The sequence below is a fragment of the Rhinolophus sinicus genome, linkage group LG14, assembly GCF_036562045.2.
Source record: "Rhinolophus sinicus isolate RSC01 linkage group LG14, ASM3656204v1, whole genome shotgun sequence".
In the NCBI taxonomy this organism is placed as follows: domain Eukaryota; kingdom Metazoa; phylum Chordata; class Mammalia; order Chiroptera; family Rhinolophidae; genus Rhinolophus; species Rhinolophus sinicus.
The window spans coordinates 54,872,062-54,898,267 of record NC_133763.1 but is presented as its reverse complement, the minus strand read 5'-3'; the positions used below and the strand labels follow the sequence as shown (position 1 = coordinate 54,898,267).

Here is a 26,206-nt window from a genome sequence, read left to right as displayed (position 1 = left end):
ATGTTGACAAAGAGTGGTCCAGAGTTTCTCACAGCCCCTCCAAAACTATTTATTAAATGCCTGCTTTCAAGAAAGAACGGTTAGAGGCCTAGGGGACATAACGGTGGGTAAGAGAAACACGGGCACTTCAAGGTCAGTCAGGGAGAAGACCCGGCTCCTCTGCCCTTGAGATCTTGATTTCCATAACTGACACTGTGGGCTGCTTCTTTTTCCCCTTCACTCTGCTCTAACTTCTCTCTCTTAGGTTCTGAATTTACATACGATGAGTGAGCCCTCACCCCAGGTTCCAATAAAAGCAGAAGCCTGAGCCTGAGACCTTGCCGTGTGACCCAGTGTGTCATGTGCTCTCTAGTACCAGTGAATAACCACCCTTTTTTGCTCTGAGTTTCCTGATGGGTTTTGCTGAGGGCTTCTTGCAATCATAGGAAGAACCACAGGGCTGGTCCGGTGACACTGGTCTTTTATCTTCTAATTTGCACAGGCCTGGGTGGGACCAGGGGCAGCCCCTTTAGCTAATCTGTGCCTTTCTTCTTTCTGCCTTCTCAGCAGCTTCATGCAGCTTAGGTAAAGGTCCCAAAGGCTTGTGTATCTGCCTGACACTGAGTGTGAGCGAGAGACAGCATTCCCTGGCAGGACGCCACCCTCTCCACCTGTGTCTGTGCTGGGAGCCTCACGCGGAACAAAAGGTTGTGTGAATTGAAGGTAATAAAGGGCTTTCCCATTTGAAAGTGAAGAAATAGTTATTAGAATACTAGCAAGTCAGCAGCTCAGCATTTTCAGAGAAGCCAGGCACAGCCTTTAGAGACATTTCTTCTGAGAGACCTGAGCTGTTGGAAGACCACAACCCAAATCAAGAGACGCACGCTGCTGGAGGAAGGCAGCCGCTCGCTCGCACTCAAGGACCAAGGCCAGCTCTAAGTCCTGCCCCCTCTGATTCTTACAGATCTCTCCTTGTCACGACCCTGCTGCCCTCCTGAGTGGGTGGCAAGAAGCCTGGCTTTGGGGACAACCAGCATCTCCTGCCCTGGGCCAGGCCAGGTCCCCATGCTGCTGTGGCTGCTGCTGGTCCTGAGTGAGTAGATGCTTCCCCGGGGACGGGGCTCCCGCCTGATGGCAGCCAGGGCAAACCAAGGCGCCTTGCTCTGTCCTGGGCTCCCTTTGGGGTTTACAGACGGATAGCAAGGGAGGGAAATGAGCAGAGCTGGGCTCCCAGGGAAAGCAAAGGGCCCCGAAGGCAGCCCTCAGAGGCAGCCAAGTGTACTAGCCTTGGTTTCTCTCCCATTCTTTTATCTCATAAGTAGCTTGGGGTTTTCTACCTGCCGAGCCACAGCTCCAAATCCATGAGATAAATTATTACTTCTAAGATTAGGCAGGTGGGGGAAGACCTACTGGGAGACGTGACTCCCTTCCTGAGACTTTAAGCCAATGTTTTAACGAGAGGTTGAAAAAGTGAAAGGACTGATGCCTAAGAAAGGGGATGGGGAGGGAGGCTCAGGCCCCTGGCTCCGGGCCCCCCCACCCCTGCCCTGCTGAGTTCAGATGGGGAAGGAGGAAGGGAGGGAGTGAAGGAGGGAGGGAGGGAGTGAAGGAGGGAGGGAGGGAGTGAAGGAGGGAGGGAGGGAGTGAAGGGGGGGGGGAGGGAGGGAAGGAGGGAGGAGGGAAGGAGGGAGGAAGGAGGGAGGAGGGAGGGAAGGAGGGAGGGAGGGAGGGAAGGAGGGAGGAGGGAGGGAGGGAGGAAGGAGGGAGGGAGGAGGGAAGGAGGGAGGAGGGAGGAAGGAGGGAGGGAGGGAGGAAGGAGGGAGGAGGGAGGGAAGGAGGGAGGGAAGGAGGGAGGGAGGGAGGGAGGGAAGGAGGGAGGGAGGGAGGGAGGGAGGGAGGGAGGGAGGGAAGGAGGGAGGGAGGGAGGGAGGGAGGGAGGGAGGGAGGGAAGGAAGGAGGGAGGGAGGGAGGGAGGGAGGGAGGGAAGGAGGGAAGGAGGGAGGGAAGGAGGGAAGGAGGGAAGGAGGGAGGGAGGGAGGGAAGGAGGGAAGGAGGGAGGGAAGGAGGGAAGGAGGGAAGGAGGGCAGGAGGGAGGGAAGGAGGGAAGGAGGGAAGGAGGGAGGGAAGGAGGGAAGGAGGGAAGGAGGGAAGGAGGGAGGGAAGGAGGGAAGGAGGGAGGGAAGGAGGGAAGGAGGGCAGGAGGGAGGGAGGGAGGGAAGGAGGGAAGGAGGGAGGGAGGGAGGGAAGGAGGGAGGGAGGGAGGGAAGGAGGGAGGGAGTGAAGGAGGGAGGGAGGGAGGGAAGGAGGGAGGGAGGGAGGGAAGGAGGGTGGGTAAAGGGGCTGGAGGCAACAGTGGAGGGATGGGCCAGGGGTGTGTAGATGAGCCACCACTGTCCATGAAAAACACCGCAGGCTGCTTTCTGTCATTTAGGGGTGATGAGAGCTATAGCGTGAGAACAAAGACGTGGAGAGGAAGAATTGCAGACGCAGCGGGGGCTGGGCTGTCGGGAAGGTTCTCAGAGGGGATCTAACTGCAGAGGTTGGAAACCCATTGCTCGGTGCTAATCTGTACACCTTGGCTCCCTTGCAGCCCCTGGACGAGGACAATCAGGTCAGTCCCCCATCTCTGTGTCCCTGCTGGGTTCTGGCCGTGGGTTCTCTTGGCCAGCACGGCCTAGTCCCAGAAATGACAGCTGTGGGGACGTGGCAACGTGGGCGGTGTCGCCACTCTGAGTTCATACCTGCTGCTGCGGTAGGCGAGCCCACCCTCCTGCGATTTCTGCAGACTTCTGGTCTTTCCCCTCCACCAGGATGCCTCGGTGTAAGGACCAAGGACTGGGGGCCATTTGCTAATGTGGACGGGCCCTCAAACTCGACCTCCTCTGTTCCCTAAGACCCCTCCCTCTGTCTGTGCCACTATCAAAGGGCACAGAAATAACTCCCATCCACAGAAAACAAGGCTGCAGCTAAATCTTGACACACCCCCAAAAGGAGCTCATGTCACTGTCATGCTTCAACTTCTGGTCCCATCAGTCAGTTACAAGTCCAGACACAAATGTGACTTCCCAGGCAGGGCAGGCGCCCCTTCATCCGATTCTTTGTATCCTTCACTTATGACTGTGCCCAGCTTGGGTGGTGAGGATACAAGGTTGCCTTCCCCACAGAATCTCAAATTAAGCAAGGCGTCAAAGTAATGAAAGTGGAAAACTCTTGTTCGTTACATTTTAACAACCAAGTAAAAAAGTGGTTTTTCAGAGTCTGGAACCTGCTTCTGAGGTAGGTGCGTCCCAGGCTCACCTTTTCCTTGTCGGGACCAGGGCAGCCCACACTCCCAGCGTCACACCTGCTGAGCTCTTCCGAGCCTACAGCAGAGATCTGACACCTTCCCGGCCACCTCCAGCTGCAAAGGATGAGGAAGGACAGCTTCTGTCCCAGGCGCTCCCCAGGGACTTTCTGTCCCATTTCCCCACACACACACACACACACACCCATCCTAACAGGAACTGCCCGGGGAGGCTCCCAGCTGCAGGCTGGACCCTGCCTCTTCTCTAGCTCCCTCCCCTCCCCTCCTCCTGTTTCCTATGCAGGGTTGGAGCCCAAAGCTTCACTTCTCCTCGAACCTCCATGGTCCACAACCTTCAAAGGACGGACAGTGACTCTCATATGCAGGGGTCCCCGTTCTCCAGCCCAGGGGCACGTATCTTGGTATCGTGACAAGAACTCATTGAAAGAAAACTCTGAAGAGATTCACATAGAGACATCTGGAGATTACACATGCAAGACCCGCGGATCTTCCATTAGTGACCCCGTGCATGTGGAATTTTCACATAGTAAGAAAGGGAGTCTGTGAAATTAAGCCCCTGGGCAGCATGTCTGAGGACGCACAGGCAGCCCCCATGTAAACAAGCAGGGGGGTGTTCAAGGCCAACCCCAGCAGGGAGGACGGGGGTGGGGGGCTCGGGCTGTGTTGTCCCTCTTCTCAGACACCTAGAGGAGTCACCAGGCATAACTGGACCCGAGTCTGGAGAAGAGCACAGCGTGAAGTCCTGTTTTAACAGTCAGTGTGGGAATTTCATAGGGACATTTTCCGGGAAGTAATTCACTGTCCTGGGACCACAAGGAGATGTTGATGGAGGACGTTTTCCTCATGGGCAGGAGTGGGGGCTGGGAGAAGGAGGTGGCAGAGGATGGATTGTGTGTGTTCCTCCACCCTCTGCAGAATGGCTGGTCCTCCAGGCCCGACACCCTGTCTTTGAAGGAGACAACGTAACTCTGAGATGCCAGGGGAAGGACGATGAGAAGGCCAAGGAGAAGAGTTACTACAAAAATGGGAAAAAACTTGGTGGTACTAATAAGTCAGATAGCATCATAGTGTATTCAGCCTCCAGGGACAAAAGCATTTACCACTGTACTGCTTCTCGGGAACGTTTTTGGGGATGGTGGACGGAAACTTCAGACTATCTAAGGATCCAAGTTCAAGGTAACAGCTGCACACGTATGGGTAGCGGGACATGGCAGGGAAACCCCGCGGGGAGTGATGGGTGTTCGTCCGTCCTTGGGGAGCATGGAAAACCTCGTGTGGCCCAGCCATGGGAGGGAGAAGGAAGCAGCCCACCCGCTCGGGTCTCTCGTTCCTGGTGACTGGTGCTGAGAACACATGTGAGTCTCTCCTGGAGCTCAAGCCTCACTGCCCCTGGATCCTGTTTGTTCTTCTCTCTAGAGCTGTTTCCCCATCCTCGGCTGACAGCCAGCCCCTCCCAGCCCGCCGAGGGGAGCCCAGTGACCCTGACCTGTGAGACCCGGCTCCCTCTGCAGAGGTCAGATGTCCAGCTCCGGTTCTGCTTCTTCAGAGAACGCCAGGCCCTGGGGTCAGGCTGCAGTAGCTCCCCGGAGCTCCAGATCCCGGCCATGTGGCGTGAAGATGCAAGGTCTTACTGGTGCCAGGCTCAGACGGTGACTCTCAGTGTCGCGAAGAAAAGCCTGAGGTCCTACATACATGTGCGGAGTGAGTGTCTGGGGGGTGCTCTTCCACAGCCAGAGCTGGCACAGGAGAGCGGGATGGCATCTGTGTCCTGGGACGGTGGCCAGGACAGGGAGGGGCGTCCAGCTGTCCTAGCAGCCTCTCTTGAGGTTCGACACTGGCCTGGCTTCCCTAGAACAGTGTCTTCTCTCCACCTCAGGTAATAGTAGTTATTGATCACTTTCTGGGGGCCCAGGCCTGTGGGGGCTGCAGAGACGTAAGGGACATGCGCTGTCACGTCAGCGGGTGGCTTGGGGCACAAACCTGCCGCCTTCAGAGGTTCCCCCACGGTGCTTCCATTGTTTACTGAAACTTACTCCAAAACATCAGGAAAGAGGGATATCCCACGAAGTAAGAGTCAGAGCAGAACGTGGGGAGGGGGCGGGGAAGCTGGAGAAGGGTAGGAGAGGGCCTGGGATTCTCAGGAACATTCCCACCGTTCTGAGGGGTCCGTTGGTGCCTCGAAGATTCCTTAGAGGTAAACGTCCCTGTACTGTGACTACAGCCACCACCAGGTTTAAGGCCAAGGGCCCGGGGCCCACGTTCCCTGCGGATGGGAAGCGCTGAGGAGTGGGCTGAGGGAGGGCGTTGCTCTCTTTGTAAGAAATGACACAGTTCACTCTTTGGATGCTGGCTTGCTGCACCCGCTTCTATTGGCTTGTTCACGGCAGCGCCGGCCTTGCCCTTGGCCCTGAAGTGTCTGCCACTGGGACCCTCCTGTGTCACTTTATGTCCTCCCAGGGGTCCCTGTGTCTGGCGTGAATCTAGAGATCCAGCCTCGTGAGGGGAAGCTGATTGAAGGAGAAAACCTGGTCCTTGTCTGCTCGGTGGCCAAGGGTACAGGGACTGTCACATTCTCCTGGCACAGAGAGGGCACACAGAGAAGCCTGGGAAGAAAGACCCAGCGTTCCCTGTCGGCAGAGCTGCAGGTACCGTCCGTGAAGGCGCACGACGCCGGGAAGTACTACTGTGCAGCTGACAACATGCAGGGCCCCATCCTCAGCCAGCGGCTCAGAGTCACCGTGGCAGGTGAGCGCCTGACAGCATTGGCTCAGCCTTGGTTTGTGCACCGGGTTTAGAGTCTCTGTTAGCCATGAGGACTGTCTGAAGGTGGCAAAGGAGCAGAGGGATGAGGATTGAAAAGCTAATCAAAGGATAGCAAAGATGGCAAAATACGTTGAAGACACCTTTCTTGTTGCACAGAGGCCCGATCGGTGATGAAATCAGTTCCCCAGGAATGCTCCTCCTGGCTCAAGCGACACATCTACATTTACACTCATCCAGTGGAGACACGAATCTGTCACAGCATGAGTTTCTCTGACGGCCTTTTTGTCTCCCTCAGTTCCAGCGTCTCGGCCCGTCCTCACCCTCAGGGCGCCCGGGGCCCAGGCCCTGGTGGGGGACACAGTGGAGCTGCACTGTGAGGCCCAGACAGGCTCTCCCCCGATCCTGTACCGCTTTTACCACGACGGTGTCACCCTGGGGAACAGCTCGGCCCCCTCTGGAGGAGGAGTGTCCTTCAACCTGTCTCTGACTGCAGAACATTCTGGAAACTACTCCTGTGAGGCCGACAATGGGTTGGGGGCCCAGCGCAGTTACAGAGTGATTCTCAGTGTCACAGGTGAGCAGGATATGTCTCAACGTTACAGCCAAGAACACACTGTCTTCTTTCCAACAGCCCCGTAGGGACATCCGAGCAGACTCCCCACTTTTTCTCCTCCAGCTGAGAGTTCTGGATTCTTCCTTCTGACTGTACACTCAGTAACCATTTTTCAATCCCATATACTAATCAGGCAAAGATTTTTGTTGAAGTTTCTTCCGTAGTGTATTTCTACTTTTATTTATGTCAGTAGTTTTTCATATAAAATAAGTGGGAAGGGTTGCATATTTAAATTCATCACAGATGAATTCAAGCTTTGCAGGAAGTAGAAACTGCTTGCTACACTCTGTTGACATAGATTTATAAATATGCAAGATATGAATTTTTAGAGTTGACATATTGACATTTTCTGATAATCAAACCACATAATAAAAGTATAAATATTTTTAAACAACCTTTTAAAAAATATTATCTCTATAGCAGAAGTTTATTTAGAAAGCATTAATAATATCAGTAAAGCATCTTTTTTTTTAAGTATCTCACTAAATATTATACTATTGATAGTCACTGATTAAAAAACCATCAAAGATGAAATAATGGTCTCTTCATAGAAACACATGTGCATTCTTTACATTGAGTTCCTCCCTTTAGAACTTAGCCACAAAATTATTGAAAAAAATTCTATGTGGTACAAAAGGATTTTGTGGTCATTCCCCCATATCATTACAAAGCATTTTAAAGATTTTGCTATTTAAATTGAAGCAATCTGAAGGGTACTGAAAAGGCAACATGTCCCCATATACTGAGAGTGAACACACAATTGAAAGCCCCACTGTCAATTCCTCCGTGTCACAGAGGAATTCCTTCTTAGGAAGGAAGGATTTGACGTCCTTTGCAGGCGACACGCAGCCTCAGTGCAATGCCAATATGAATATTAGTAAAGCTGAATTTCTTGCTTTCTAGTTAAAAACCAAATACCCTTAAATACTTTCATAGTCTCTTCTCACACCCCAGTGGGTTGTCTTGCACACCCACCCCCACTTGGAGACCCCTGGAGTTGCTGATAAGCATGACGTGTTTCAGGCCTAGAACTCTCTGATTCTCTGGGAATGGGCATGTGGGGCCTGAGGTCTGGTGAACCCTCGAGGGAGAGATGCAGTGAAAGGAGCTGAGAATTACTGCACTCAGCATGCAGACCCCCAGAGAAGCAGGGGGTGGGAGGGTTCTGGGCAGATGGCAGAGCAGGAAGCACCAGCAGTCTGTCTTCCCACCGAGATGACACCTGCCTTGGCAATGTCGGTCTTGGTAATTACCTGGTGACTCTGGCGTCCCTGAAGGCTCACACCTTTCAGGACACTTGCTTGGGCAGCAAAGTGCAGTGACTTTCAGCTGTTAGCACAGCAGCAGCTACCATCACCCACCCCTTTTGATTATTGGTGTCACATGATTACATCTTTATATATGGGTGCCCGAAAGTATAAACCAATAATTCTCTTCAGGGCATTAGTCTCAAGATACACAATTGGCCAATAAACATATGAAAAGATGCTCAAAAATCACTGATTCTTAGGGAAATGAAAATCAAAACTATGATGAAATATCACCTGAGACCCATTAAAATGGCTACTGTGGGGGAAAAAGAAACAACAGAAAATAAGCAGTGTTTGCAAGGATGTGGAGAAATTGGAGCCCTTGTGTTCTCTTGGGAACATAAAATGGTGCAGCCATTTTGGAGAACGGCATTAAAAATTAAAAACAGAAATACCACATGACCCAGCAAGTCCACTCCTGGGTATCTACCCCTTAAAAGTGAAAGCAGGTTCTCAAAGAGATATTTATATACCCGTGTACATAGCAGCATAGTTCATAGCAGCTAAAACGTGCAGGCAACCCAGGAGTCCATCAATGGATAAATCATTAAGTGAAATGAGGTATATACGTATAATGGAATAGCATTCTGACTTAGAAAGAAAGGAAATTCTGATACATACTAGGACATGGATGAAACTTGAAGCCATCATGCCAAGTGAAATAAGCCTTGTATAAGATACTTACTGTAGTTCAAATCACAGAGACATGAACCAGAATGGTGGTTGCCAGGGCTGGGGAGATGGGGAATGAAGAGCCGTGTACCACGTATACAGTTTCCATTTCCACGCTTAGAAGTTCTGGAGATGGATGGTGGTGACGGTCGCATATTACGAACATATTTAATGCCACTCAACGGCACACTTAAAAATGGTTATGGTGGTAAACTTTAGATGGTGTGTCTTTTATGCAGTAAAAATAATTGGGACAAATAGGAGGATACAACGTGGGTGAAAAGGCGCACACAGGTATGCAAAGTCCATGTACAGACTTCCCGCTGAGGCCCTTGGCTTCCGGCTCAGCTGCTGCATGGTGCAAAGGATGCACAGGAGGCCCAGGCCCAAGGCATCCTTTCTATTTGGCCAAAAGCAGAGCTTGGCATTTCCGCCCTGATGAGGCAGCCGGTGGGATCTGTCTGTCTTGCTGCCAGCAGGGGGCGCATTTTCAGGTTAAATCATCCCCGTTCAATAAATGGTCACCAGACTTCACCCCTTGAGCCATTCTGACGCACAGCAGCGCTGGCCGTCCTCGCCTACCTTCTCCCGCCAGTGAAGCACGCAGCTGGCACCTGAAGGACGTCCGCACAGCCTGGCAGGGCCCGCAGTCTTACAGGTCACCTTCCATGTTAAGTGTTTATTAGTAATCCATCTATTAATCAAATATAAGGATTTTCTGTTCCTCCTGGCTGCCCTATTTCTATCACAACCAATTACAATGGAAGTCATGGTTGGGAGTCCTGTATCTGGACGATTTTGTACCAATCTGGATCAATTCAGTCATCCATTCATTGACGAAGTGTTACCTGCCAGGCACAGCTCCAGCAGCCGGAAATGCAATGAACCACCTGCTGAGTCCTCACGCTCAGCAAACTTACATTCTGTTGGGGGAATCAGTTGTACAATGACAGATGACAGAGAGATAGATAATGAGATAGATAGATAGAGAGATAGAGAGATAGAGAGATAGATAGAGAGATAGATAGATAGAGAGAGAGATAGAGAGATAGAGAGATAGATAGAGAGATAGATGATAGACAGATATCAGTACCAAACGCTGTATAGAAAAAGCAAGGTAATGAGAGATAGAAACGAGGTCCTGTGTTAGACAAGCGTGGAAGACTAGGTTTAAATCTAAGACTCAGGAGTCACTCATGTTGAGAAACAAACCTTGCTGTTGGCTGTCATTTCTATCAATGATAATAGCCAACAGGTAGCAAGCACTTGACATACACGATTTGTATGACAGTAGCTTGAGATATCAGTGTTATTAGCTCCATTTTACAAAGTAATAAACTGAGACTCAGATTAACAGTTTTTAAGCACCGTGGTCACATTGCTAATAAAGGGCCGAGACAGGATTTACACTCAGGTTTCCCTGAGGCCCAGGCCCGTGCTCCCTACTCCAGAGCTGGGCCGGGTACTTCCTTTATTTAGTAAGTTATCATGTACACGGACTTAATTAAAACTGCCGGTGAACGGCGTTTTCTCCTCAGTTCCAGCGACTCGGCCCGTCCTCACCCTCAGGGCGCCCAGAGCCCAGGCCCTGGTGGGGGACACAGTGGAGCTGCACTGTGAGGCCCAGACAGGCTCTCCCCCGATCCTGTACCGCTTTTATCACGACGGTGTCACCCTGGGAAGCAGCTCAGCCCCCTCTGGCGGAGGAGTGTCCTTCAACCTGTCCCTGACTGCAGAACATTTTGGAAACTACTCCTGTGAGGCTGATAATGGAGTGGGGGCCCAGCGCAGTGAGGTGGTGACACTCAACGTCACAGGTGGGTTGGTGGCACCTGGGCTGTAGGTGACAGTTATGGTCAACGCAATATTTCTCCAACAGGCTGTACAAAGTCTACCATTTTCAAAGAGTTTTTGAACGTGCACACCAAGCTTGAGAATCCTGAAGATTGGTCCTGATTTCATGGGAGAGAGGGGAAGTGAAGACATTTTAGATGCTGGCACTCATCCGCACGTGCCATCATTTTTGAAAATTACAAATTATCCTGGAGATCCTTCAAATGAAGGAATCAGAACCTGGCACAGCCCTGCCCCAAAGGTCTCTCACCCCCACACATGGGTTCTGTCTAATCCACAGTATTTGCCACTGGGACTCAAGTCCAGGTCTCTCTCTCCACCTAGGGGCTTCCACGAGCAAAGTAACCATTACTGTGGGGGTCATCGGGCTCCTGAGTGTCCTTGGCCTTGCTGCTACCGCTACTTGGGTGAATTGCTTCAGAACCCAAAGGAACCCAGGTGGGTGCCTGCGTCTTGCCCTTTGATGTTGTGACTTCTGCCATGGCTGTAATAATTTGTACTTGTGTGGTGCACCTTACAAAGGTCAGTTCTTCCCTTCCACGTATGAGACCCTCGGTTCCACTCACGGCCACTCCACAGGCGAGAGTGACAACAGGAGAGAATAAATTTTCAATGAAGTTGTTTCTCCGTGTATTGAAGTTGAGATTTAAGTCAGGCACTAGTTTTGTTTCCAATCACAAATTAGAAAGTTAAGTATTTACTGTCCCACCCCCACCCTAAAATTTACTGAAAACAAAAAGAATTTTAGAAAGTCCTCCATTTGTAACAAGAATAGACAGTAGCTATAGTTACAAACTATAAACTCTGAGATATATTTGAATACCAGCCAAATGTGAAATGTGGATAAAATTAACAAAGATACTGAGAGTGAAATTAAAAATCTCAATTTTTGATCATTTGTTGCTACTATATAGAAACACAATTGATTTTTGTGCATTGATCTCATTTCCTGCAATCTTGCTAAACACACTTTTTAGTTCCAATATCTGTTTTGTAGATTTCCTCCAATTTCCTACATAGATGATCATGGCATCAGTGAATAAAGACAGTTTTTCTCCTTCCTTTACAATGTGGATTCCATTGATTCCCTGAGCCTTATAACCCAGGCTAGAACCTCCTCTACAAAGTTGACCAGAAGTGGTGACAGCACACGTCTTGTTTGGTCCCTGATCTCATGGGAAAGTATCTGGTCTCTCACCGTTAAGTACGATAATGTTAGCTGTGGATTTCTTGTAGACGCTCTCTAGTAGGCTGAAACAGGCCCTCCCATTTGTAATTTGCTGAGAGTTTTTATAGGAAAAATGTTTATCAAATGCTTCTACATAGATTGAGGTGATTAGATGGTATTATTTTCTAGTTTATTGATACGGTTTTTGAATTTTGAATTTATACCAGCCTTGCATTTCTGGGGTCAACTTCACTTGGTCATGAGTGTTGAATTGTATGTGGTAAAATTTTGTTAAGAATGTTTGCGTCTGTGTTCATGAACGATATTGGTCGGTAGTTTCACTTTCTTGTTGTGCCTCCATCTGGCATGATGTGAAGATAACACCTTAGTTATTACCACTTCCCTTTTGTAGAGCCATATTTCCACAGGGTATCTTTTCTTTCGGTCTGAAGGAATGCTTTTAACATTTGTTATACTATGGGTCTGTTGGTGAACCTGATTCGTAACATTGCCGAAGTTGTCAATATTCTTCCTGATTTTCTGTCTGCTTGATCTATCAAGTATTGAGAGAGGGGTATTGAAATCAGCAGCTGTAATTGTGGGTTTGTCCATTTCTTCGTGCAATTCTATCAAGTTTGCTTTATATATTTTGAAGCTCTCTTATTAAAAGCTTAAATATTTATAACTGTTGTACGTTTTACATGAAATGACCACCTTATCCTTACGAAATGACTGTTTTTGTCCCTGGTACTGTCATTTACTCTGAAATAGTCTTTGACATTAATGTGTTAATGTCAGTAGTGTTAGCTTGGTATTTCTTTATCTATCCTTTTACTTTTAACCTATTTGCACCCTGATATTTAAAGCAAATGTTTTATAGATAGCATATAGTTAATTCTTGCTTTTTTCCCATTATGACAGTTTCCACCTTTTCCTAACATTTCAGACCCTTTACATTAGTGTGGTTATTGATAAAGTTAGGTTTAAGTTTATTATCTTGCTATTTGTTCCATCTGTTCTTTAATTTCCTTTTCCCCTTTTTTTTTTTCTATCTTCTTTTAAGCCAATTGTTGTTGTTTTATTCCATTCTATGTCCTTTGTTGGCTTATTAGCTATATAACGTTGGTATGTTATTTTAGGGGTTATAGTGTACATAGCTATCTTACCACAGTCTATCTTCGCGTGACCTGTCACTTCACGGGTAGCATGAGAATATTACCGTAGTGCACGCCACGTCTTCCCTCCCAGCTGCAGTGTTATCCCTTTGTGAGTAATCAATTATCTTTGAAAGAGATTTAAATATAATTTTTAAATCTTGTATATTTACTTATGTAGTTACCACTTCCGACATCCTTCATTCCTTTTTCTGGATCCATATTTCCATCTGGTATCATTTTCTTTGTATTATGGGTCTGCTGGTGATAAATTATTTCAGCTTTTGCATGTCCGTAAAAGTATGTTGCATTCATTTGTAAAAGATGCTTTTGCTGGCATAGAAGTCTAGGTTGAAATTTATTTTCTTTCAGTGTTTTAAAGATGTTACTCTACTGTCTTCCTGTGAGTATGTTTCTACAAGAAATCTGCTGTCCGCCCTCTCTTTGTTCATCCGTGACTGCTTTCCTTTCTCTCTGAATGTTTTCCTTTGAATATATGGACTCTTTTATTCAATGCTTTGAATGCTTGTAAGGTTTCAAGATCTTATATTTTGGAATCACTAATCTTTTACTTTCTATCTGCCTCTCTGCATGGTGTAATGTGGCATCTCTATTCTGTCAGGCCAAATGCTTCTGTTCTCGCTTCCTCAGAGCTCATACGAAAATCAAGCAAATAAACACAAACACACAAATAAAATACATGCATCTCAGTTTAACGAAAAAGTTTACATAGTTTCCTTAATGATGCTGGTGAAGCATTGCCTTCTCACCCCTCTTTTCAGCTCAAAGAGCCTCCATCCTTCTGTTCCTTTGCGTGAAAAATGACATCAACATCCTATGAGTGATATTTCAAAGCTACTTGGTATTTTCTTAAATAACATTACACATAAAATTATGTGTGTGTCACTAACCCCTACAGTACTCCTCAGAACATCTGTCATGCACTTAGAGTCTATTATATGCAGTTTTATAGTGTGTCTAATTCTCCCAATTAGTCAACAAGTACATTTCAGTTTAATTCAACCAAAGTGATTACCGCCAAATTAGAGAGGAAGAAATAGAGATTTGGGGAAGTTAGACAACCTTTTCAAACTCATATATCTATTCTATGAAGAGTGAAAGTTAGGGATTAACTGGGGTCAGTCTCCTTTGGGTCCATCTTCTCTCTATTACATTTCAGTGAATTGTAAAAGCCTGGTCACACCTCATACTTTCAAAATTACTTTTCTATCTCATGGTCTATCTGGGATGGCCAGTAGCATACTAGAATGCAGATATTAGAATCTCAGTGTTGAAGCTGATCATGTTTACAAAAAAAAAAAAAATTGCTCAATAAATGCAACACCAAATAACACTCGGGAAGGAAAGATTGCCAGCCGTGGTGTTACGTGAGCCACGATGGCTGGAGCCCAGGAGGGTCTGTCCTTCAGATCTAGAGGCAGTGTCATGTTAAATAACAAACTCAGTGCACCGACCAGAGGGTCTCTGCCTTTCTCATTTCAAAGTCTTGCTAACTGGACTCCCCTCTCAGCAGTTGTCCTGTTCACGACTGATAATTCATCTTGGAGAAGTGCAGCCCTTCCGGGTTTTTGTGACAGTGAAGAACTCTGCTCCTTGAGCCTGATACTATCCTTCAAGTTCCCAGAGGGAGTGACCTGTGTTTTTGACCTTATACTTGAAACTGGCTTGAAGTTCCAGCAATGTAACTTGCCAAACACTTGATCTGTGGCAAGTAAATTAAACTCTCCAAGCCCTGCTTCTCGAGCCGTTTAATAGTCGTAATAAAAGTATTTACCTTTTAGGCGCCAAGGGACCATCTACGTAAACTGCTTAGCGCAGTCTCTGGCCTGTGTCACTTCAGTGACTGTCAGCTTGTGTTATAAATGGCCGTCCTCTCGGTCTGTTTCCCGTGGACAGGTGAGGGCGTAGACTGGCTCTCAGGTGCGTCCTGGGTGTTAGCTAACCTGCCCACAGGGGGGACACTGGTTGTTAACTGACATGGACTGCAGTGGCTCAGCGGAGAGAAAGAAGCCAGGGTCCTGGTTCGACTCAGGACATCTTGTCCCCACAGGCAGGCATCATAGGTGGTACGGGTCAGCCATCTGCTGTGGGAGGTGAGGCTGAGTGTGTCCAGTGGGCACTGACCAGTGGCCCAGTGGGGCAGGTCTTGGGCCACCAAGGTCAAGGGTGGCAAGCTGGGATGAGGCTCGTGCTGGGACAGGCCCGAGGGATTTTCATACTTCAGTGACAGTAGAACACAGCTTTGTTTTCAAAGTGGATGGAGGAGGCTTCCAGATGAGGTCTACAGATAATCACCCACGGCAAAGTTTTCAGTTTGTCATTCTTCTGGTCCTCAGAGGACATGCTCTAATCTGTTCAGTTGTTGAACAAGTTTCTGTAGAATCATAGTTCAACATTCTAGGCACTGGGAATGCAGAAATAATGGAGACAAGGTTTATTTGCAGCCTCAAGCAACACACCATTTCATGAAGGAGAGAGTTAGAGGCAAACACGGAAATAGATAATTACAGTACAGTGGAGTGATTTTCATATCGCGGCATTTTATGTGCATGGAGATAGGTACTTAACACATTCTGTTGGCCTCAGGGAAAGTTCTGGAGGAGGAAAGGTAAGGTGGAGTTGGCCAGGTGAGAGAGAAGGAAAGAAGCGGTACAGAGAAAACAATATGCACCCTGTGTTGTTGAAATGGACTTGTAAGGGTCACAGGTAAGGAGAGGTCCGAGTTCCTCGCGGGGGAACCCTCCTGTGTTATCCTCTCGTGAGGATCCGGGGTCGGTCTCAGCTCCATGTCCGGCCTCGGTCTCCACATCTGCCCTCAGGGCTGTAGTCAGGAGAGAGAAGTGGGGATGGGGAAGGCACTGGCCTAGAGTTAAGTGTTAAGTCGTCTCTGTCCTCTACTCAGTCCAGTACTTAGTGGACAGTTACTGATCGAACAACAGTTCAGAGTAAGTGTGAGTCTGTGTGAATGTCTTTCAAGACCCGCCTTCCGTATCGATAACGTCCTCTGAGATTTTCTATAGCTGAGACTTAGAATGATCTGGGAAAGGATGTTTAACCCAGAGCCCGTGATCGCACAGCTCACTTACCTTCAATGTTCCTTGGTTTGTTTTCCAGGAGGACTTTCTGCCACTGGGACACCTAGGTGAGGTCTGCTTCCTGTGTCGCCAGCATGTCCATGATTTGTTTCTATCCACTAGAGCCGGACGGGGAATTGTGTACATTACAGAACGTTAGACTCGACTTCCTAGGCACATTTTCAAACTCTTACGAAGCCCAAAAATGTGATTAGGAGGCCACTTTCAACCACGGCTGTGACTCCACTCACGCCCAGAACTCGTGTTATTTGCGACCCGGGCTGGTTTATCTGCTTCCTGACGAGCGCTCGAGTAGACAGCCTGCCCCCGACATCTGAAGGGCGCCACCTTCGCAGGGCTGCAGGTCATTCTTTCTCTCACTGGCCATCCGTTCACTCATTCACTCATCCAGGGATTGAGCGCTGAATGCCAGCCATGTTTGATTCACAATAGTAAACACTGGAGGAAAGGAAATTGAGAAAAATAAATTTTCCTGAAGCTCCTTTATGGTATCTTCCAGGAAATGCGGACTTTTGTAATATGAGGCAGAAAATTGAAACAGACCATTTAAAACAAAGGTCAAGTTCTGTGGGAATGGAGTCCTCATGCAGCACTTAAATTTTTGAACATACTAGGACATTAGGCAAATACAAGTGTTTGCTCATCAAAGGGAACCTGAAACCATGTGGCTTTCTCCCTCTGCCCTTGCCCCAGTCACCCTTCTCTCATGCCGTCCTGGGACCTCGTCCCACGCCCCTGCTGACATTTTCCTGAAAGAGCCATTAGACTCTTAGAGGAAGCAGCCATGACATTTGTACATGACCCATGCTGAGCTCTTCCTGGATATTGGCTTTGTTGAGACTGTAAGTGATTTCCTCCTTTGCCTGTCTCCCCCATTGCAGTTATGGTCCCACTGCGGGTCAGGGGCACTCCTTGACCGGGCCCTGCAGCTCACATACTCGAGAGCTCACCTGCTCCGAACCAGCCCTAATGGAGCTGCAGCCCGTGTACAGCAATGGTGAGGGCTTCCTAAGGGCAGGGACCTCTGGGGAGGGGCCAGGGCGGAGGGGAGAGGGCGACAGGCTAGGACCCAGTCACATTCAATAGAAAAAGGGCATTCCTGACACGATGTCAGGGGTGGAAGGTGGTTATGGACTGCTGGCTGGAGGGAGGGTCTGCAGTGTGGGCTCTTAACAACAGCCAGGTGTGATCTGTTCTCTCACAGTGGGCCCTGGACACGGCAACGTCATTTATTCCCAGGTCAGCAGTATCCAGCATTCGAAAGGAAATCCAGGTGAGACACCTTCCAGATGGGCAGAGGTCAGGTAGCAGTGCGTTGTCAGGTATATCAAAGTGTCATCTCAGACCTGAGGCCAGCATGGAGGAAACGACCTGCTGGTCGTGTGCTGCCAATCCACTAATCATGTCACTTCCCAATCACTTGTCTACACTGCTGCCACTACCCACAGACTCCAAGGACAGACGCTATAGTTTTTCACTGTCATCTGGTACAAGGCCTGGGAAACAAGGCCCCTCAAGGATTTTTTTGAATGAATGAACAGAGTTGCTAAACTAAGCCTCTCGTAATCTAATGTGAATGAAGACCATTGTCATTCCCTGAACTGGTCTCTATGTCTAATCTTGCTCTCCTCCAATGTTCTAAGTCTATTTCCAGCACGATCCCTCTGACACGCACAATTGATCACGTGATTGCCTGGAGGAACTGTCCTCAGTGACCTCCCATTCCAAAGCTTGACCTTTGCCCCTTCTGCACTGTGGCCCACCCTCTGGCCTCCGCCCACGTCCATACTTTGGCTCTTCTGAACTCTTGGCGTTTTCCTGACCACACTGGGCTGTTTCACGCTTTGGCACTTATTTCTCCTGAAATGTCCTCGCCCCTACCTAGTTTACAGGGTGATCCCTGCTCACATTTCAAAATACAGTTCACACACGACTGTCAAACTTACAGGGACTCTCACCGGCCCTCCCCATGTCCTCACCTGGGAGGAGCTGCTCACCTGTTGTGGCAACTGCACTGTTTAATATGCACGTCTACCTTGGTGCCCACAGGACCTGTCACACTGGTGTCCATGTCCGTTTCTCCCCTTAAAAACGACAGAGTCCTTGATCAAACGGACTTGGCGCCATTTCTGCCTCCTTAGAGATTACCAATGCTTAATAGAAGGTCACTGTTCAACGAATGCTGATTGGCTGCATAAATAAATGAAAGAGATTCAAAGAACCTCTTGGAAGGATAAAAGAAGTACACACATCAATTTTTTTTTTTTAATGCTCCACTACAAATCGTGGATTTTCTGGGAACTTGCTGTGTAGCGTGAGAATGCCAAGCCCTCTCTGGCCTCCTCCAACTTCCCTCTGCGAAGTGAAGTGAATCATGTTTGCCACCATATCCTAGCGATCAGTACACAGAGGCCCTGGTGGAGAGCGGGCTGTAGGGGGCGTCTCTGCTGGGGCAGAAAGAAGGAAATGGTCAGGGAAATTGCTCTGGGCATTTGGTGGCAGGTGAAAGGCTTTGTTGTATGTGTGTGTGGTGCTGCGCTACTTTGTGAGGACTTGAGAGAATTCAGCGGAGGAAACAGTGCAGAGTAGGTCGTAAGCTAGAACATATCAGCCACAGTCTAATCCTTTTCTTTTCTCCTCCCATCCAAAAGAAAACTCACCAAGGATGCATCAAGAGGATAAAGTGAGTTACGATTCATGCTTCCTTTCCCCTCTGCTCCTTCTCCTCTGCATTTAGTCATTGGCTACCTGTGCTTTTTTTCCTCCAGGAACCTGCAGTCATCTATTCCGAGTTGAAGAAGGGACATCCAGGTGGCTGTGCAGGGCAGGCCAGCAGTGGAGGCAGAGCCCGTGAAGATGCTGCAGAGAACTATGAGAATGTGTCATGTGCATTGTCAGGCGTGGAGCATTAGCCCTGCACCCAGACTGGCCCACAGAGACCCTGGGAGGCAAGCAGCCTGGCCAGTCTCCCTGTTCTCGCCAAGTACTCACCCTCGTTCCCTGCAGGTCTCTGCCTTCCAGTGAGCTGGGCTGTGGGGGATGTGAAGCCGTGGGAATGTCTGCCAACCTCCTCTGTGCCTGGGAACAGAGTGGGCAGCATTTGAGCAAAGCTGCATTGTCTTCAGAATAGAGACCCACGTGGAGGTGGGCGAGCCTTCAGCTCGTGGGACCGTGGATTGGAGGGGGATCACAAGTGTGTGATCAGGCCCGTTTGATTTAAGTGTGGGGGGAGATGTTCGTGTACCATCTCTGCTTAAATTTGCTTTCAGCCTTTTGTTTCCTTTTCTGGGTGGTTGACAGTGGTATCACTGATGGTCTATGGTATATGCTACATCCCAGCTACCAAACTGCAAAGGACCGAAAGAATTTATTCTAGCCACATATATACTATGTCTTCATGAAATACATACCAGTACTAAGAATGTCTCTGGCTAAATAACAGTCTATTTAATGGGAGAAAGCTTCCACGTTGTCTGATTAGATATGTCATGGAATGAATAATGTTCCCTCAAAATTTATATTTTCGAACTCTAAACCCCAATGTAACTATAGTTGGAGACAAGGCCTTTAAGGAGGTAATGAAGGTTAAATGAAATAGAAGGTGGGCCCTAATCCGCTTGGACTGGTGTCCTTACCAGAAGAAGAGATACCAGCGGCGTCTCCATGTCCCTTTGTGCACACAGAAGAAAGGCCACGTGGGACTAGAACAAGAAAACAGCCACCTGCAAAGCCCACTGGCGGCCAGGGAGAGAGTTCTCAGAAACCAACACTGCCAGCACTTTGATCCTACACTTCCAGCCTCTAGAATTGTCTGATACTTAAGTCACCTAGTCTGTGGAATTTTGTTATGGCAGCCAATGAAGACTAATGCAGATTTATACATGGTATACAGATGATTAATGATTAATGATGATGATAGTCAGACAGACAGACAGATAGATAATAGATAGATAGTGATAGGTAATAGGCAGATAGATAGATAGATAGATAGATAGATAGATAGATAGATAGATGATAGACAGATATAGATAGCTATGTAGATATACAACACACACACACACACACACACACACACACCCAACCCACACAGCTGTGGTCTCTAAGCTATTTCCTCTATCACTGGATAAAACATCCCCATATCTGTAACAGTTCAATTTTACTGTTTATTCCACATCCGCTGTTTGAAGGCTACAGAAGCATCAGCACCAATCTTGGAAATTCAGGAAAGCCAATGAGTGACATGACTCAGGTGGTAAAGCTTAATGTCACTCAGGGGCCCTCATGACCTCAGCTGGCAGTGGATGGATAGATGCACGGCATCCAGTAGGCTCAAAGAAGGGCACCCTCTCCCGTTGCTTAAAGACTCCCAATCAATTCTTCAGCTGACTGACAAACATTGAGGGTCCACCACTGAAGAAAAAAAAATTGTTTTAAGTATGCCATTGTGTTTAAGTTTCAGGGAAAATGGCAGAATCACTTTTATTCATGAGTTCTGCTGAGGCAGGAAAGGTGTGCAGACAGAACCAGGAGTGCAGTTTCCAGGCTCTCGGCCTCACGCTGAAAGGTGCTGGCTCAGGTAGTAAATGGCCATCAACTGTGATTGGATGGCCATCAGCTGTGGCTAGTTGGCCGTCAGCTGTAACCAGGGAGCCACTGGCCACTAATATAACTGCCGTGGCTACGCTAGCAGAAAATGGGGGCTAGCAAGAAGATGGTGGCTGAGCTAGCAAGAGCGGATTGCAGAGAGGCGGATGCCGCCAGTGAGAATATAGTGAGATGACTCCCCTATCTATGGCTGCATGGGTGTTCCTTGTTGGCCTCACCATGTCCTGCGTTCTTATGTGGGGAGCGGGAGCAGAGACCCCTCAGGCTGCCCTGCATGACACATGGCGCAGCGAGCAGGACACCCTGCGTGACAAAAAGGATAACTAAAATTGTTCACCGCTATGACCTTGTGTTACACTAAACTTTTATAGCTCTGAAAACAATAGACCTTAAAAACCTAAGTTCACTGATGACTGATGTACATCAATTAATACAATGTGTGGACATCATTGATTTTGCACCAGCCATTGTTCATGACTTTGGTTAAATGACGCAGTGATGCTTTGCAAACCTTGCAAATAATCATAAAGGTAGTAAGTGTGTTTCAAATTTTACGCTTTTCCCCTTGAGAGTCGGAAGCTTAGAAAACAGAAAGTATAACACATAGCAAAATTCAAGGTGCCCTTTGTGTGTCATCTGTGGAGTTGGTAGGGTGGTTCTCAGGTGTGGTCTGAAGCTGCTCCCTGGGTGTGTTGGTTCCAAAGCCTCTTGGGAGGGGCTCTGGTGCAGGCCACAGTCAGCCAGTGCCTGTGCCCTGCCCATGGCCACCTGGTATGAGTTACAAAGGGTCTGCAAATGATTGCCACTTGTGCTGGGCTTGGAGGCACCTGGGAGAGGCGAGCTTCAAACTGAGGCCAGCTGCTGCCCCAGGCTTGAGCCTGCCCAGCAAGAAGTATGGGGCGTGCTGAAGCCAGATGCTGCTTGTTTGGGGTTTGTGAACTTTGAGAGGTCTTAGGAAAGTCTGCAGCATGAGCCAAGACAGGCCATTTGTGTGGAAAAGCCACTGGAAGTGGCTTGGGTGGGCCTGCAGGTTGGCTGGGGCGGGGCCTCAGAGAATCACCTGGGCGGGGCCAATGGTGTTAGCCAGTTGATGGAGACTCACACGTCCTGCCCACCTGCGTCTGCACGCAGCAAGTGGGGAGGGCTCAACAAAGGAATGATGACTTCCGCGGGCTCCTCTGTCCAGGAGAAAGCTGCCCTTCCAGCCCTCACCCTGACGCCAGGCAATTCAGTTCCTCCCTGTGTGTCCCTGGTGCCTTTCGAGCTGCTGCCCCAGCGCTGGAGCTCAGAGCAAGTGATTCCATCAGTAGGTAAGTCTGTGTTCAGTTCGTTTAAGAGAAGCGCCTGGGACTCCAGCCGCCCTCTGTCTCACTCTGCCACAATTTCCACTGGTTTTCACAGCAAGAAGTTATGGGGATTTCTCTCCCCGGCACTGAAACCCTGGGCTGGGGAGCCTGATGTGGGGTTGAGACCCCTCACTCCTCCAGCGGGACCTCTGCAGCCAAGATATCCCTCCCAATTTGAAACCATCACATGTGGGACCAGCTTGTTCCATGTCTCCACCCCTCCTTCCAGTTTTGACGTGGCTTTTTATGTATGCCCTTAGTTTTAGGGTTTCAGTTCAGCTAGCCTTCAGGGGGTTCTCAATGCTGGTTGTTCTATAGTGTAGTAGCAATTCTGAGGTGTTTGTGAGAGGAGGCGAGTGCAGCATTTACCTAATCCGCCATCTTGACCAGAAGGCAATACCATACTGTTTTAATTACTATAGCTTTGTAATATAGTTTGAAATCAGGGAGCATGATTCCTCCAGCTTGGTTGTTCTTTTTCAGGATTGCTTTGGCTATTCAAGGTCTTTTATGGTTCCATACAAATTTTAGGATTAATTATTCTATGTCTTTGAAAAATGCTGTTGGAATTTTGATAGGGATTTCAATGAGTCTGTAGATTGCTTTAGATAGTATGGGCACTTTAACAGTGTTGATTCTTCCAATCCATGAGCCTGAAATAGCATTCCATTTATTTGTGTTTCCTCAATTTGTTTCATTAATGTTGTATAGCTTTCAATAAACAGATCTCTCACCTCCTTGGTTAAATTTGTTCCTATGTATTTTATTATTTTGATGCAATTGTAAATGGAATTGTTTTCTTTCTGATAGTTTGTTATTAGTGTATAGAAATGCAACAGATTTCTGTGTGTTGATTTGGTGTCCTGCAAATTAACTGAGTTGCTTTGTTCAGCTCTACCATCCCTGCTTTTTCAAGTGTTCAGTGAGACTCCAGAATACCTCTGCAGCCTACATACTCCCAGTCTTGCCTTCCAAGTAAAGGGTCACTGGTTTGGACCTTCAGGGCTTTGCCACTTACTTTTGGAGAACATGGAGCTCTTACTAAATGTGTGTGTAAGGATCTATGTTTACCCCCAGCTTCTTTATTCCCTTGGTTTGGTTTTAAATTTGAATAGGAAAGAACAAAGGATTCAAATTATCACAGGGAAAAGAACTGATATGAGTGATAGTTAAAAGGTATCCAGCACGCCCGTAAGTAGCATTCTCCAAGAAGCCAACAGAATAAGCATGCGTGAAAAATGCTTAAAGGTAGACTAGAAACGAGAATCCAGAACACTGGTGCAGAATTGCAAGCAAGACAATAGTCTGATAAAGTTATTTCACTTCAAAGATAAAGAAAGAATTCGCTTGGGCAAATAGGAAAGAGTCAAGTCATGTGGAAAAGGGGGAAAAGCAGTCTTCAAGCTTATCCAAAGCTGAATTCAAAACTAGAAGACAATAGACCAATGTTTCAGGAAAAGAAAGCTTGACCTAAGAATTTCAAACCTAGGTATCTTTTAAGAGTAAAGGGAGAGACTTTCTAACACACGAGAACTCAGTTCCTTTAGCACTCAGGAGCCCTTAAGACAAAGTGTGACTTAGAACTGGTGACAAGTGTTGATCAAATCCATTTAAATAGAGCACTAACATTAAGCAATGGTGAGAACTGTGGTTATAGACTTGGCATAATGTTATAAATTTTAGAAATGTATAAATTACTTTATTACTAATAAACATCAGGAGGTGGATGAGTTAAAAACTTATGGGAAAAGGTAAAAGTAGCTGATTTCTTTCTTTTTCTACCAGGAAATAAGTAGATATTGTCAAATTAAGAAAGAGAGCTGTAAGAATACTACAGTTACAAAGTTAACCACTAAAAGAGCTAGAAAGAAACTATAGCCCTTTCAAAATATGAGTAATGTAATACACCCCTAAAAGAAAATATCAGGGATCAAAAGAAAATAAAGCAATTACAAGAAAGTTTGATAATATGAAATTCAAGGACAGAGTTAAGACCAACATATTTGTCATATGAATACATATATAAATGTGATAAATAATTCTATAAAATAGACAGATTTGAAATCTAAAAATAAAACCCAGTAGGGTTTCACATATATTATATGCAAGAAATAATTCTAAAACAAAGTGACCTAAGAGATAAGGTAAAACAATGATAAAACCATATCAGGCAGACAAACAAACAAGAATTGGAATTATAACATTAATTGAAGCAACACTAATTCAATCTAATTTCATATATATATATATATATATATATATATATACACATATATATAAATATATATATATACACACACACACACACATATATATATATATATATATATATATACACACATATATAAAAAGGGCACTGTAAATAATAAAGAGTATAATCTGCAACAAAGATTGATTATGGATTTCCATACATCAGATCACATAATTTTACAAATTGACCAAAAGTATTATAAATATTTTATAAATCAACCACAAATAAGTATTACATGAAAAGATCTGCTTAACATATTTAATAAACTAGCTATCTTCCATACTGAAGGTGAAGAATCCACCTTTTTTTAAAGGCCCATGGAGTACTAAATAACAATACCAAAAGACCACAGTAGGTCACCAAAAAAAATCTCCATAAATTTCAGAAAGTAGAATATATATACACCATATTCTTGGATTAAAATAAAATTAATGATAAAATGTTATTAATAGAAAACAGAAAAATAAAAAACCTACCATTTAAATATTTGAAGACTCTTTAAAAATTCGTCTGTCAAAGAGGAAATCCAAATTGAAATGGTACACTACCTAAAACATGCTATAATGAAAAGACTGCATTAGAACTTACGGAATGGCTAAGGCACAAAAGAAAATTCACAGCTTTGAACATTCATGTTGCTAAATAGGAAAAAATGAAACGTATAAATATTCAATTTTATAATTTAGAAAAGCAAAACTATGAGTAAGAAAAGCAGAAATTTGTAAATTAGGAAACAAGAAAAGGAATTGATAATTAAGTTCAAGAGTTGATTATTTTGCAATAGAGAAACAAGCATCAGGAAATAAAAACTAGAGTTGTGCTGAGATATGAAAGAAATTCTGAACATAAAAATCATCATAGTAAATATTTAAACAGTTGCCAAGGAATAACATTATTAAAAAACATCAGTCTAAGGTAGTTTCACAGTTACATTTTTCTAATTTTAAAAAATGAGATAGTTTGATTTAAAGACGAATAATTCCAAAGCTGTCTAAATGGCCCTCAAGCACACAAAAGTTAGAAGGATCCTTCCTAAATGTGATGACAATTATATATCTCAAGCCAAAAGTTAGATTTACATTTAATGAAGAATCCTAAAATAATTGCCTGTAATGCTGGAAAAAGCAGGGAAATTTAGGATTGTTCGGGTAGTATGTTTTAGACAGGAGAAGATCATTTGTGCTGTGCTAATAATTCCAAAAATTGAGTGACTCAGCACATGCTAATTTAGCAGTACCTTCTAAACTGAATTTATGCAAACCTTACGAGCCAGGAACTCTACCTACCGCAGGTACAACTCAAAAAAAAAAAAAGAAAAAAGCATTCACACATGTACCAGGGGACATAGAATATCCATAGCTGTGAGTATTAGTGCCAAAAGCTCGTAAAGATTCTCTGTGGAGTCCGAGGCCCTCCTACGGACCAGTGGGGTTCACCTCTGCTTGTCCTTGTATGCTTTTCTTCTCTCAGAGTGCGTAGAACAGATGGGACATAAGTAAGGCGATGTGCATTTGTAGATATGAAATTACGTGTCGCCTTAGGAAGACCAAAGTATGAGCCCCAAAAGAAGGGGTGGGAACATTTATTTGAAAGAAAGAAACTGGCATGCCTTATGGCAGCTAACGTCTTAGGGATCTCTGTGGACCAGGATGACGAGATGGAAACTTGACTTTGAAAAAGTTATAAAAGCAATACGCTTACATAGTATTAAAAAAAATAAACAGTAAAGAAAGACAACATAAAATGTCTCTGTCTCATTCATAGTTCTTCAAGGGTAACCACTGTTTCTGGAATACTTCCAAGAAAAAAATATATATACTTATATCCATTTACACACACGTGTTCTAGTTTTTACACCCACCCCAGGGGGAGAATACAACAACCCAATCTACTCCTCACGTTTTCCTCTTCCAGTTAATCAGATGGTCTTACCTCCTTCTGGACAGACTGACTGCACCCTCCACGGCTGCATCAGAACACCCTCAAACAGCGCCACATTCACGCTCGTTTAGGTTGCCTTCAGTTTGGGCCAATTAGGTTAGGAGTGATGCTACAGTAAACACTGGTTGAG

General features: G+C 46.4%; 2 protein-coding genes and 1 long non-coding RNA gene across 10 annotated transcripts in view; 2 read left to right on the top strand and 1 right to left on the bottom strand.

Annotated features, from left to right (window-relative positions):
• The first annotated feature begins 453 nt into the window (after nt 1–453).
• On the top strand, nt 454–19,357 carry LOC109438731 (Fc receptor-like protein 3). Of its 2 annotated transcripts, XM_074318525.1 has the most exons (15): nt 454–702; nt 944–1,072; nt 2,570–2,590; nt 3,567–3,809; nt 4,199–4,459; nt 4,700–4,984; nt 5,741–6,028; nt 6,342–6,620; nt 10,180–10,458; nt 10,820–10,933; nt 15,953–15,980; nt 16,815–16,930; nt 17,138–17,206; nt 18,585–18,616; nt 18,702–19,357. In XM_074318525.1, exons 2-15 carry the CDS (start codon nt 1,045–1,047, stop codon nt 18,843–18,845), a joined length of 2,187 nt encoding a protein of 728 aa, XP_074174626.1. In that variant the 5' UTR covers nt 454–702; nt 944–1,044; the 3' UTR covers nt 18,846–19,357. The 2 variants fall into 2 exon arrangements, with proteins under 2 accessions (XP_074174626.1, XP_074174627.1); XM_074318526.1 differs by lacking the exon at nt 10,180–10,458.
• Nucleotides 13,515–26,201, bottom strand: LOC141568459 (uncharacterized). Of its 7 annotated transcripts, none has more exons than XR_012491592.1 (7): nt 26,068–26,193; nt 24,612–24,693; nt 18,925–19,011; nt 18,594–18,802; nt 17,931–18,123; nt 15,510–16,371; nt 13,515–15,242 (listed from the first exon to the last, which is right to left on the bottom strand). It is a non-coding gene; the product is annotated as an uncharacterized LOC141568459 (long non-coding RNA). The 7 variants fall into 7 exon arrangements; XR_012491590.1 differs by having other exon boundaries at nt 13,515–15,659; nt 15,925–16,371; nt 26,068–26,191; XR_012491595.1 differs by having other exon boundaries at nt 13,515–16,371; nt 24,612–24,683; nt 26,068–26,201.
• Nucleotides 21,026–26,206, top strand: part of FCRL5 (Fc receptor like 5) — a 66,635-nt gene continuing 61,454 nt past the window's right edge. Inside the window, exon 1 of the mRNA XM_074318520.1 lies at nt 21,026–21,848. The gene's annotated coding sequence lies outside the window, so the exon portion shown is untranslated. The remainder of the gene's footprint in view (nt 21,849–26,206) is intronic.